At 41.7% G+C, this 13,953-nt stretch overlaps 1 protein-coding gene across 1 annotated transcript in view; it reads right to left on the bottom strand.

Moving 5' to 3' along the window:
• The window catches only part of ADAMTS17 (ADAM metallopeptidase with thrombospondin type 1 motif 17), a 1,305,267-nt gene that overhangs the window by 258,202 nt on the left and 1,033,112 nt on the right, over positions 1 to 13,953 (bottom strand). Inside the window, exons 19-20 of the mRNA XM_078683112.1 lie at positions 11,377 to 11,536; positions 5,069 to 5,204 (exon numbers count right to left, since the gene is read on the bottom strand). Of these exons, the coding sequence (XP_078539238.1) occupies positions 5,069 to 5,204; positions 11,377 to 11,536 (296 nt within the window). The remainder of the gene's footprint in view (positions 1 to 5,068; positions 5,205 to 11,376; positions 11,537 to 13,953) is intronic.

Here is a 13,953-nt window from a genome sequence, read left to right as displayed (position 1 = left end):
ACTACTCCCACCCCTACACTACCCCAACCCAAAAACACTACCACACTACTACACTACCCACACTACTCCCACCCCTACACTACCCCAAACCTTAAAACACTACTACGCTACCCACACTACTCCCACCCCTACACTACTCTAAACCCTAAAACACTACTACGCTACCCACACTACTCCCACCCCTACACTACCCTAATACACTACAATAAACAAACACTACAACACTACACTACCCTAAAACCTAAATCACTACACTACATAAACATTACACTACCCTCCCTAATACACTACACTAAACAAACACGACAACACCACAACACACACTAAAACGTTTTTAAAAAAACACACACAACACAAAAATTACCACACTACATTTAAACTACCCTAAACCCTACAAAAGTAACCCCCACCCCATGCACAAACCCCCTTACCTCTCTCCTCTCCAGCGTCGCCGTCGGATCCTGCTACCTCCTTCCTGCTTGCTTCATGTCGTTGTGAGGAAACAGCCTAAGTTTCCTCACAACGACGTGGATAGCCGCCCCGCCGCCATTGCTGCCATTACACATTACATCGCATGCGTTGTATAAGCGCATGCGATGTAATGGTATGCGTGGTTTTACCACGCTTTGTAACATCGCATGCGTTGTAATGCATGGGATGTAAAAGCAACGTGTGGTAAAACCCACGTTGTAATGGCTGTTCCCCGTTGCTGGAGTAGAACCTGGCGCATTGCAGGCTGATACTTCTGCATCAAGTGTGGAACTACTGCTTCAGAACCAATGCATTGCCGTCACTGTGTGGAGAAGATCAACACATCATCCCTCCAGCGTGGATTAACCCGGCGCATCGTCTTCCGAACCATTGCACTTGGAACCGGTGATTCGCTCAATGGACTCTGACGCATCACTGTCACTGCGTGAAGAAAATTGACGCATGGTGCAAGGGTGCCTGCATTGTAGGGGTGATTGGTTTGTGCAGGACGGGATACCTCACAAGAGGTGTTTTCCTATTTCTATATGTATCTAGGTATTTCTCCTCATTGCACCTACCTTATGCATCCCCTGGGGGCCTAGGAATCTGATGCATTCCTAAGTTTACAAAACCTTGTAAATCTAGTAATGAGTCAGGTTCCATGGATGTACAGTGGGAACACCCAGAACAATTCCCAGGAAACGCCCCATTCACACAGAGTAATGCGTGGAAGGGAGCCATATTTTCAAGGCCATTAAAAGCCACGCATGTTAATAGCTTTATGTGGCCACAATGGGCTTGTAAATAAGACCCCAAGCATCCTGCTCTGCAATGCCAGAAGTCAACCAGCTTTAAAATACACTTCACACAAGTCTTAAATGCCTAAAAGATTAATGCCAAGCAGCTAAAAACGACACATCCCAAGAAACTTGATACCTTAACGCTGGAAGCTATGCACCCAAAAACTTTATCTAAGTTCAGATGCAGTAACTGTGGCAGTCGAGCAGTTTCAAACTACACCTCTCAGGAGTCTTGAAGCTTTAATTCTAGAAGGCATGCACCTAAAAATTATACCTACTTAGCGGACTCCTGACGGTCTAATGCTAAATGGCTAGCAGCTGAATGTATGTTTCCCAGAATTCCTGATACTTCTATGCTGAAACTCACAGAGTTAGCGACCTCACTTCCCAAAAACCTTAGAGCAAGGATGAGGTAGAGGAAGACCTACGAGAAGTGGCCTGAAGGCTAGAGCAGTGAAAAAAGAACTGCACCAGGAAACCATATTGTTTTGGTACCTGGTAAGAATGATGACCGCAGTCGGAATACAAAAAATACAAGAACTGCACATCTATAAAGCTAGGAACTCAGGCATCAGTGTTGTTCCTGGCACGACTGAGAGTGATTGCTGGGGAAGGGGAATCCCATTTCACCCAAGTAGAAACAGCGCAGTTTAATGGGATATTTCTTGGCCAGGTAGACGGAAAGCCCTGAGATAGGAGAGACTGAAATCTTCTAAAACATTGTGGTTGCTGAGATCCTGTATACAAGGATTGCATCTACTGACTCTTCCGTGGGAGGCATATGATGTTAGTTTTCTATTTATGATGCTCGCTTGGAGTGGAAGTGGTTACAGTTCTATAAACCATTTCCCCTCCACTAGACTTGTATTCATGGATCGTGGTCCTCTTGATCCATTGAGTGGTTTTGATAGTGGTGGTTGGCAAGTTCCTTTCTGTTTTCTTCTCAAATTCTTACATGCTCCTTATTCCAAACTAAAGGTTGGCTTTGCCCATAATGACCATCCTACATTTCAAGCTTTCCTCGTCCCCCCTACTCCTCATTAGTTTCTTCCATCCCACCTTCCCTCCTTAATCCAGCATGTCCTCTGACACCCACCCACATCAGCCATACCTGTTAGCCTAGGTGTAAACTTCTATGGAAGGACCGAGAGGGCTTGGCGTGCAGAAATGTTTCACATTCACAGGAAAATCTGGAGTAACAAAGTGACTGTAGACTGCCTTTTGTTAATCCAGGCCTGTCCTGCCTGAAACACAGAAGAGCAAACAAGGCTCAGAAGATGAAACTGCTTACTTGCTCAGAGAGAGAGACATCTCTTCTTTAACGTAAGGGTGAAATGACTAAGGGCCTGATTTAGATTTTGGTGGACGGGTTACTCCTTCACAACGGTGACAGATATCCTGTCTACTGAAATATAAATCCCATTATGTCCTTTGGGATTTATATTTCGTCGGACGGGATATCTGTCACAGTTGTGACGGAGTAACCCATCCGCCAAAATTTAAATCAGGCCCCATGTTGTTAACCAATGATTATGCATTTAAAGATCACTCATATTCAAGTTGGATTATTAACACAATTTTGTTATGTTATCAATACTTGATATAATGCAGACAGCTCACTCAACAGGGGTATCCCAGCCCTATAACCTAACACTGAGAAATGCAAAAAGCAGGCAAAACAGGTAAGAGGACAAATGGCTAAAATAGTCAAGTTTTCAACAGCTTTTTGAAGACAGTAAAACTGTGACAGGAACAAATAGGGAAAGGTAACTTATTACAGTGGTAAGGTTGAAGTTAAGAAAATGAGTGTATTCCATTTCGGGTAGTCCATATACGACCTGTCTGTCTGTTACCTATCAGATATTTTTTCAGATTAACACACCTATACATTTTGATGTTTACTTTTGGTTAAAACACCTTGTAGGTAAGGGAAAATATCCACCAAACTAAGAAGGACTATGCTAAAATATTAACAATTAGAATTGCAAGTAAAGATGTGTAAAATCAAATACGTTACATTTTCACATAACAAAGAAGCGCTTACTAATATGAAAAATGAATACTCCTACTAAGTGAGTATTTGCTGATGAAATCCTTTAGAACGCTGCAAAAAAGCAATATGAAGCATTAGCTCTATGGAGATTTCTTTTGGGAAATAACGTCAATCTGGAATTAAAATGTGTTCTATTAGAACTTAAATATTAACAGACTTTGTTTCATAATATTATATGCCAAGTGGATCCAAACCTGATGCCCTGATAAACCTTACTGGCCTAAAACTGACCTTTAGTCCGGAAGTTTGAGTCAGGTTTCCACACAGCGTTCATTTCTCAGAATACATATTTAATAGTTTCAATGAGATTTGGAGTTGCCAACTCAATATCCTTCCAAACACAGCTTTTATGAGACTACTGGAGCACAAAGCCATAGTGGCGCAGTTTTAGATAACTGATGACATAAAGCCATACGTGCAATATTCAAGTCTCTTATAGATATATATTAACAGCACCTGCCACATACAAAAACAGTGTATTCAGCCACAGGAGCTATTCTCCTGCTCATTTTAAATGGTTCATTGAATGTTAAAGGCTGTGAACTAGTATTGGCAAAACATTAGCGGGGAGATGGGAAACGTTGCAGATTTAGGCACAAAAGGAAACCTGTGTTTGTGGCCCATTTTCACACCTTGGTAAAATGATGTGCTCTGTGGAAAGTCCCTGTACCTCAGTTCACTGCTCTGTGTGTACTTTGCGAGAAAATGCAAGAATGTATCTTGGAGGTACATGAAATTCCCAAATAAATTGTGCTCACAGAGTGTGTGTCTTCCTCACGGCAGCACCCACAGCTCAGACTGCCAACCCTAAAAAAGGAGCCTTCCATTAAGATACACCCAACTGGGGCGAAATGAGGGTTCAGAGACAGAAGTCACACACTCAACCCCACTTCAGGGTTTCTCCAGCCTCTCAGAATAACATATCGTAACTCGATTAACTAATGCTGTTCTAGGAATCGACGGATGGATATACTAGGAGGCAGCTCTCCTCTCTAACCCAGTACAGTAGACTGAAAGGAAGAAAACAACAAGTATATCCATATGTCAATCTCATACCCAGGAGTGGAAGGAACAAGAAGAAGACAGGGAGATGTAAAAGCAGAAGAGATCGAGGGAAAGAAAAACAAACAGAAGCAGGAGGAAGAAAGAACAAGGAAGGCACAAGAATTGCAAAATGGGTAAACCAGAGGGGACTACAATAATGGGTAGTATAAAAGAAGGTGAGAATTAGAGAATAGAAGAAGAGAAGTGAGGAAGGGGAAAAGAAAGTGGTGGGTGGGAGGCCATAAATAGGAAGCAAGAAGAAGACAAAAATAGCAGAGAAATGGAAGGAGGAGTACAGTGAAGAGAAAGAGAGAATATGGGTCATCTGCAAGAAAATAAAACTTCTGTCTCGTTCCATTAGTTAAGTCTTCCCCTAAGGCATCACAGTGGTGTAGCAAGAGGGACAGGGGGGCGGTTCGGCCCGGGCAGCACGAATTTTGAAGTCAGCAGCCTACCCCGCTCTTACCTTACCTGGCGGCAATCGCAAGTAGCCCCCTGCACCTCAATGCGTTTGCCGCAGGGACAGCCACGGGCGGCCAAAGGGCTAGCTACGCCACTGCTGCATCATATACAAGAAGCACAGTATGTCAGTGGACTGGTGTGGCAGTGAGCCTTATAGAAGCTGCTCATATTACTTAGACTCCACAAATAATGTTGAAACTATGGCTACCATTGCTGCTATGCATGCAGAAACTCTTACCTGGACTGGCAGGGGTGTGAGTTACACCGCCTCAATTGGGGTTCTGGGCGGGCGATGTGCTGGCAGTCACTCTCATTCGCTAGCACCATCGTCTTGTTGACAATCCGAGAACAGGAAAGCACGGTTTTGCGTTCACCTGGAAGAAAAACATTATCACTCATAGTCAGTGAAACTTTTGTAGGCAGTCTCAATGATGCTCAATAGAGCTTTTGTATTTGCTGTATGTCGCATTAGCAATCCCTATTTCAGGCTAACACAATGCTTTTGATTGACAGGTTTTTAGGCCAAATATGATCCATTGCCAATTGTGCATGCTGGTACATCCGCACAGAAGTTTTACAAATGACTTCGATAGTAACGCAGGTGTTTTGATTTGGCCATGACTGTGGCACTGCATGGTTTGTTAGTACCTTAATTACTGTTTTTATAAATTGGTCATCTTTGTGAAGTGGAATTAAAGAATGGAGTTTTTAGTAGTTACTTTTATAGCAAGGCAGTGGCTTGGAATTCATTTTATAACTTTTGGTTTTTAGGTGTCAGAGATTAGCAGGGGCTTGGAATGTATTTTATAGACTGGTGGTGAGTTGCCATTAATTTAGAGAACAGGCATGGTTTTATATTGGTTCTGCAAATGTATATATTTTATTTATTTATTTAAAACATTTATAAAGAGCACTGTGACCATACCGGTATCCTGGCGCTGGTAGGGACTCACCGGAGCTCAAGGGAAGGTAAGGAAAACAAGGGAAGGGAAAAGCTTCAAATGAGATAATACTAAGAGTGATAAGAGCTACAATATAAATAGAAATTACTTAGGGAAGAGCCAAGTTTTCAGAATTTTCTGAATTGCAGAAGATCTGTCAAGGATCTGATGGGGGCAGGAAGCTAATTCCAGATGTAGGTTGCTCTAACCATAAAAGCGTGTCCACCGTGTCTGGTCTTCCTAAACGTTGGAATGCAAACAAGGCTGGCAGTAGCAGAACGAAGGTACCCCCCAGGGGAGTATCTTTTTTTCAGGGAAACTGGTCCACTTCCCTGGAGGGCTATAAAAACAATACAGAGTGATTTAAAATCTATACGCTGTCATAGTGGAAGCCAGTGTAGATTTTTCAAGGCCATGGAGGCAGATGACCTCCTGGGTCATCTGCCAGCAGGGACCTGGCAGCAGGGACCTGGACTCTGTGCAGTCAATTTTAAAGAAAGTCTGGTGCTCCTAACAGAAGAGCATTACAATAATTCAACCTGCTCAAAATAACACTGCGAACAATGAGTGTTTTATCTGTAGGTGGAAACAGCGGGATCTGTAGGTGGAAACAGCGGGAGGATCTTCCAAAGACCTCAAAGTAGTGAAAAACATGTGCCAGCAACTTTATTCACATGTGTTTTCATGGACAGTTAATTATCAAATATAACCCCCTAGGTTACGGACCTATTTGGAAGATGATATCGCTACAGCAGAAGGCACAGGTCAAAAGTTCGAAGGAATTGCAGTCGGGATTTGCTTTTGGAGCAATGCAAAAGCTCGTTTTTTCCCCATTAAATTTAAGGGAATTAAGATTGAGCCAGCTGATTACATCATTCATGCAGTTATGAAAAGCAGTGACAGACGCTGGTTGGCTACTGTCAAATGACAACATTAGTATAAACAACAAACCATGTAGAGAGGGTCCAAGGAATGTTTAAAGACCAGCCTAGGTTAGATTCCTCCTAACTCATATGTATACAACTGAAAAACCTAGGGGTCTAGAAAAGGAAGTATTATTAACAACCTTTATGTTTTTACCTCGGAGTCTAAAATAGTACAACCAGATACAGCCAGGACTAATTAGTTCCGGCTCAGGATAAGGAATATCAAGCAGATGGGCCACCAATGATTGTAAAGGAAACACATTTATTTAGGATTCCCATCAAACAATTGTATGATCAATATTATCACTTGGTAATCCTATTAGGGTCGCAAGTCTCTAGATCATTGAGACTGGGATCGTACCCTTTTTCCGAAAATGGGATTCCAACTCACAATAATTTTAGGACCAAGTGACTCTGATCTTGAGGGAATCAAGTGCAGTGCAGAAAAATTATGAAAGTGGTGAGATTAAAATAGGATAGGGAACCGCAAAGAAAAATTATTTTTAATTTAAGAAAGAAGCGGCCTCTTCCTGTTAAAAAACAAGAACAGTGCAGTAATAAATTTTCAGCCTAATTGGAAAGATGCCCTAGGCTTTCTTCAGGGCCTCTGTTCTGAGTTATAAATGCTACTGCAAGTGAAAACTAATGTGCTAAATTAATTCAATATAGTGTTGACAAAAAAGGATATTATTTTCCATCATCTGTTTTACTTCGCCGTGTCACCTGGTGTCAACAGACATCCAGTGTGTCAAGGGAACAGACCTCACCTCTCCTGGACCTGGCTCAGGAATAGTGAGACCCCGCTCTGTCCGTCGTTACCTCGGACTGATCCTGAGTCTGGGGGAGGTCAGACTCAGGATCAGTCCGAGGCAACGACGGACAGAGCGGGGTCTCACTATTCCTGAGCCATTAGTTTTCACTTGCAGTAGCATTTATAACTCAGAAAAGAGGCCCTGAAGAAAGCCTAGGGCATCTTTCCCATTAGGCTGAAACATGTTGGCCCCCTTGCAGCTATTTGGTTAAAACTGCAAAATATATTTATTACTGCACTGTTCTTGTTTTTTAACAGGAAGACGCCGCTTCTTTCTAAAATAAAAACATAATTTCTCTTTGCGGTTCCCTATCCTATTTTAATCTCACCACTTTCATAATTTTTCTGCACTGCACTTGATTCCCTCGAGATCAGAGCCACTTGGTCCTAAAATGATTGTGAGTTGGAATCCCATTTTCGGAAAAAGGGTACGATCCCAGTCTCAATGATCTAGAGACTTGCGACCCTAATAGGATTACCAAGTGATAATATTGATCATACAATTGTTTGATGGGAATCCTAAATAAATGTGTTTCCTTTACAATCATTGGTGGCCCACCTGCTTGATATTCCTTATCCTGAGCCGGAACTAATTAGTCCTGGCTGTATCTGGTTGTACTATTCTAGACTCCAGGATAAAAACATAAAGGTTGTTAATAATACTTCCTTTTCTAGATCCCTAGGTTTTTCAGTTGTATAACATTAATTGAGTGTCACCTGCATAGCTCACCACTCTGAAATTAGGAGATTTAATGTGAGTGATCAGAGGTCTCAGATAGATGTTAAACAAGACTGGACTGCAAGCTGACCCTTGCGGAACTCCATGATGCAAATTCTTAAAGTTGGAGCAGTATAGGGAAAGAGCCACTGCCGGAGAGCATTCAGATAAATAAGAAAGCATCCAATTGTACACAGTGCCAAACACTGATTGAATCAAGTCAATCCAAAAGCGGACTGTGGTTCACCGTATCAAATGCAGCTGACAGATTTAAAAGGACCAAGACAACTGATTGGCCGCTGTCAGTCTGGATTCTTAGTTCATCCAGTGCCATAAGGAAGGAAGATTCCGGGTCATGATTTGGCCTAAAGCCAAATTGCACTTGGCAAGGAGGAGATTGTCTTCCACAAATTGAGACACTTTCCGGCTTACAAAATGTTCTAATTTTTTTAACTGGATAAGACAGGAGAGATATTGGTCTGTAATTACTGAGGACTCCCGGATCCAGGAAGGACTTTTTAGTATATGAGTAACTATCGCCTTCATCCAGGATAGAAGTACAGTGCCAGATTCGAGTGACTAATTGCAGAGTTGCATAAGAGGCAGGAAAAGTTAATCCGTTAGCTGTTTCCAGACCCTATGGGGTAGAGGGTCAAGAGGAGAGCCAGAGGAGGTAAACATTGCAATGGTATAGAAGAGATTCTCCTTTAGGGATTCAAACCATTCAAACGTATTCCCGTACTGAGGGGTATCCTTACTAATAGGGAAGGCAAACTCACATCTGGGATCATTTAGTAGATGAGGTACACTAATAGTCTCAAGCATCTTGCAGATCTTGTCCTCAAAGAAATTAGAAAGTTTGTCACTGAGGTCCTGTGAGGAACTTACTGCCTGGCTCAGGCACTCCTGATTAGAGTTATTATGCAAAATGTCAAAAACCTTTTTAGCTTTTGGTAGCTATTTGGGAGTGAACATATATGTTGTGTTTTATTTGTAATTGGCTTCGAAGGTCATCTGTGGCTAGTACTGGTATTATAGGTTGCCTGAAATTTAAATTTGGAACAGCTGATGATTGTATCATTAGCTGTATCGGCTACCTATTCTGTGGCTTGGGTTGAATATATGACCTTTGCTCTGGTACTGGTTTCATTGATTTCCCGTTGTCATTTGTTTTGTAGAGGACTGTTGTTAGCACCGATTTAATAGGCTGTCTATGGGATAGGGCCGGTTCAATAGAATTTCAATGATTTCAAAGGATCCACGTGGATTGCAATTGGTTTTATGATTTTTAAAAAATGTTTCTGTGAATTAGAAGTAATTTTTCCAGTTGCCTCTAGTTTGTTGTAATGAACAGTTTCCCCATTCTTTAAATCTTCTGTTCGGCAGGTTTTTGCTTTCAATGGGCCCTGTGAATTATAATAAACACCCACCTAGGAATATGGTGGTTTCATTTTCAAACTATTACGGTTCATTTTTAAAAATGCTTTGCATCAGCATTAGCGTAATCTTAAGTGACACAACGTAACGCAGCAGCTGCAGCGATTTTCTATCCAACACAAAAAGATGTTTTGTTTTTTTGAAAGATGGTCATATCACAGTGCCAAATCCACTTTTCACCACTTTGTATCAATAGGACTACTGGGGAGGATCAGTGTAAACAACAATAGGTTTAGATGTAGAGCCTGAGAAACTAAGACAGATTGTCTGAACTTTGCATCAAAAACCCACACTTAGTGGAGGCAGGTGCAAACAAGGGGAAATTTGTGGATTTCCTCCAGAAACCATTGCATTACATATGCTGCCGTGCATAGCACACAACTAATGCGTCTGACTCTTCTGCAGTTTCTCTGCAGAGCGATTTGTACTGGAAGTGCATGCATCCAGGACCAATATTTTGCAATGCACTGCATTGCACACTTCCCACTGCGCCATGGCGCAAAGATTTGTGTCATTCATGGCAGCCTTTTTGTGCTCCAGCACAGGGGATGTCACCAGCAGCAGGGCAATATTTGTAGCTATGTCACTGCTCTGTGTTTTCCTCTTCATGCAGTGCAGCGCAGCACAGCAAATTTGGATAATGCGCTGTGTGAAATGTGGACCTAAATGTCTTGAGCGACAGAGAATACAAAAAGTATTCCCTCTCCATTGGGGTAAACCGGTTTTGGTCTCCCATCACACTCTCATTATTCTAAAGAGCTTTGTAGAAAGAAGAGGAAATGTGACTGACTAATACAGGAGACAGGTGTCAGCTGCTTGGAGACGTAGTCTCTGGGCCTCCTTCTTGAAGGTGAATGGGGTCCCCAGAGACTGCCCAGTAGAGAGACTCTCTGGGACCATCCACTGCCTCCCACAGACAGCACCCACACGAAGACCAGCAAAAGGTTTGTCTAAATGTGCTCAGCGTGTGCTCGAACAGCTCTGGTTATCAATCTGGTGTACTGTGAGGGGGAGGGAACCCAGCATTGAAAACGCTCCATACTAATATTTCCCCATTCACCTGTGAACTATGCCGGTTGGGTACTTCCACTGAAAGTCAAGACCCACCAGTCACTCTTGAGCAACAATGTGGCAGAAGCCTCCACTTGCTGGAAGACCCTCAGATACCCAAGAAGAGGCTCCAGCAATAATGCTCATTTGGGTTTGGCAAGTTCTTGGTCTGACTGTATAGTTTGGGATATAGTTGGGCAGATTGTGGGTTTGAAGATTTTTAGACTAGTTACAATTTGCAAACATTAAGATGTTTGCAGTGAATATTATTTGTTAGGTGTTCACACTGGCTGTGGGTTTCATTGATTTCTCAGATGCTCCTATATGGAAAATATTCTGGGTGGCCATTAGAAGGTAGGTTTTAATGTGTATGTGATTTGAAATGATTTTTAGAAAGGCTGTGGGTGTCTTTTCGGATTGGCTGTCATATGGCAGATGTTGACTCATATACTCATCGTTACATTTGCTTTTATGGCAATTCTAGTGGAAATTGTGGAAAAAAGATGCAAAATGCATATACATCAATTGTCACGTTCCTTACCATTGGTAAATCGTTAGTTTCTATACTCAAGCACTGTTATACACTATGTATTGCTATACAGAGTGGGGTCGTCTTCTGCTGCCTTTGTAATCACCAGGTACTAATAAGACTGCATTTCCTACCTCCTCCACACTGCACACTGCATCCTTCCCAACCGCTGTGCGTCCAGATGTACAGAGATTCCTGCTGCTTTTCAGGCTCCTTCTGCATCTCCTCTGAAAGGTTTACTGGGATGGTGTATTCATAATGGATGCCATAGTTTTGGTCATGGAATAGCAGCACCTATTGTAAATTAGATGAAATACTGTGAGAGATATATATACAATTAAACCACTCATGTATATACAATTATATATTATATATTACAATTTACAATTACAAATATATATTATTACATATATTTTTACATATATTACAAATATTACAATATTACAATTATATATTATATATGTATATATATATGTATATATATATATATATATATGTATATATATATATATATATATATATATATATATATATATATATATATATATATATATATATATATATATATATATATATATATATATATATATATATATGGTTTAATTGTATATCATATATACAATTAAACCACTCAGGCAAGTAAATCGTGGAAGCCCATTGGCAAACGGATGTCCTCTTAGGGGAAAGGTGGTGTAGAAGCAAACCAGACTAAGGCAATATGCCTGTGTTAACAGCCAAAGGTGAGTGAAGTGTTACAGAACTCAAAGCTACAAACATCATGACCACGTACATCTATCTTACAATCTTGTCTTACTGCAGACCACTTGATTAATTTATTAGCAACCAAATCCAAATGATCAGGACATTGCCCTCGCATTCCCCCTCCTCCACCCTCAAATCTTCATTTATCCATTACAAGTCATCTCTCAATCTAGTACTTTCTCAACATTCCCTCCTACCTCAACAGCTGAACTCGGCCCCATACCTTCATATCCAAACATTCCTACATCCCTGCTGGGCCCTCTGCCCTCTTAAATCATTAAAACTCTCTCCTCGGTTATGTCACATACAAAGCATGTCGATCAATCTCTACTCTGGCACCTGCACTCTCTGCTTGTTGACTAGAATTGTCACCCACTGCTGATAAAGCAGTCCTTTACCGGTCTACCCTTTACAACTATCAGTCAGACTGTCCTCCCCAAATACCAATTAGTCTCCCACTCAATTGCTTCTTTGAGAAAAGCCGTGAAAGACAAGTATTCTTAGTCTCACTGAGCGCCTTAGCCTCAGAGAACTCTGCAACTACTAGAATGGCTCCTTCACCAAATGTACTCCACCGAGGCTCCATGCATATGCCCAACTCCACCACAACGCATCCTCAGTCATCAAACTCCTTGGTCTCTCAGCTACTACCAATCACTGCAGGCTGATAACCACTCCGGGCATGGAACTCATTTGTATTCATTCTCCTAGCTCTTCTTCACCCTTGTCAGGCTCTTCAACTATTGTTCCTAGTCTACCCATAAACTCATGCCCACATGGGTATCGGTGAGCATTCTATAAGGCTCTGTTCTTGAGTATCAAATTCTCTTATTACATAGCCTGTTTAGGCATCACCTTCTCATAGTTTGTGTTCTCTTTCAATCGGTTTGCTTAAGACATTAAAATCTTTTGGTCATTCATTGCTGTTACAAACTTTATCCCGGCTTAGCCTGTGTATCGCTCCATACCGCATAGCTACATGCTTTGCAATATACAACGACACCACACTAGAAATCATTAAATGCTCCTCATCAAATGCACCGTTCTAAACCCATTCCATCTCTTCTTCACCACCCATTCAGTTATCCCTTCCTCTTTCACCTGCATCCTCGAGGAATAGCTGGTTAGCGAAGCAGGGCTCTGAAACTTTTTGTCACAGTCCTAATCTCTGCTTACAAACTTCTCAGCATCTGCAAACTAGCCCCTACATTATATGTTACTCTTTCACGACCCTGATTGACATATTAGTGCTCAGCAAGCAAGAAAACAGCATCAGCGTCTTTTGGAGACCCTCTCAAAGTTTATCTCAATTTATAAAGTTCCTAAAATGTGCTACCCAATGGTTAATTGCTTAATCTTCTCAGATTCCTCTCTGCCGACCGGCACCCATTACAAGCCCTGTACCCAGTTCCTGACTGTAGTATATAAATCCATCCATGTCCTCCCCACTCTGTGGCTTCCTTATATTGTGCTAGTCATCTGTGTCTGCATCTTGGTCCAAACCTGTAGATTTCACCATTCACAAATCCCACTATGGCTCCTTGCACTCTCTTTTGCTCTGTGTCAAAGTCTGATGCTGAAAAATAAGTCCTAGTTTCTAAAAATGAGTGCTGCGGATGCCACTTGCAACCACCGGCAAATACTTAGTAGTGCTCATACCAATCTTCTGCCGGTTGATTAGTCTGCCAAGAACTCCGAATTGTCACCTTGTGCTTTACTAAGCAAAGAGCATGACTTTCGGGTTCAATAAATGGCCGCTCAAGATCTCATATTTGCTTCCTTTCTTTTGTGACTTACTGACCATCGAAGATATTCTATGATTTAGAGGCAGAAATAACCACACTTAAGCATGCTGATATCCACAAGCACAGCACAGACCCTCAGAGTGCCTGCCACATACAGGTTTCTGCAGCTTGCAGATCAAAGCCTCAAACACCAATCTTGGATTC

The sequence above is a fragment of the Lissotriton helveticus genome, chromosome 3_1, assembly GCF_964261635.1.
Source record: "Lissotriton helveticus chromosome 3_1, aLisHel1.1, whole genome shotgun sequence".
NCBI lineage: Eukaryota > Metazoa > Chordata > Amphibia > Caudata > Salamandridae > Lissotriton > Lissotriton helveticus.
Note: the sequence above shows the minus strand (reverse complement) of the source record. Positions and strands in the feature narration are given on the sequence as shown.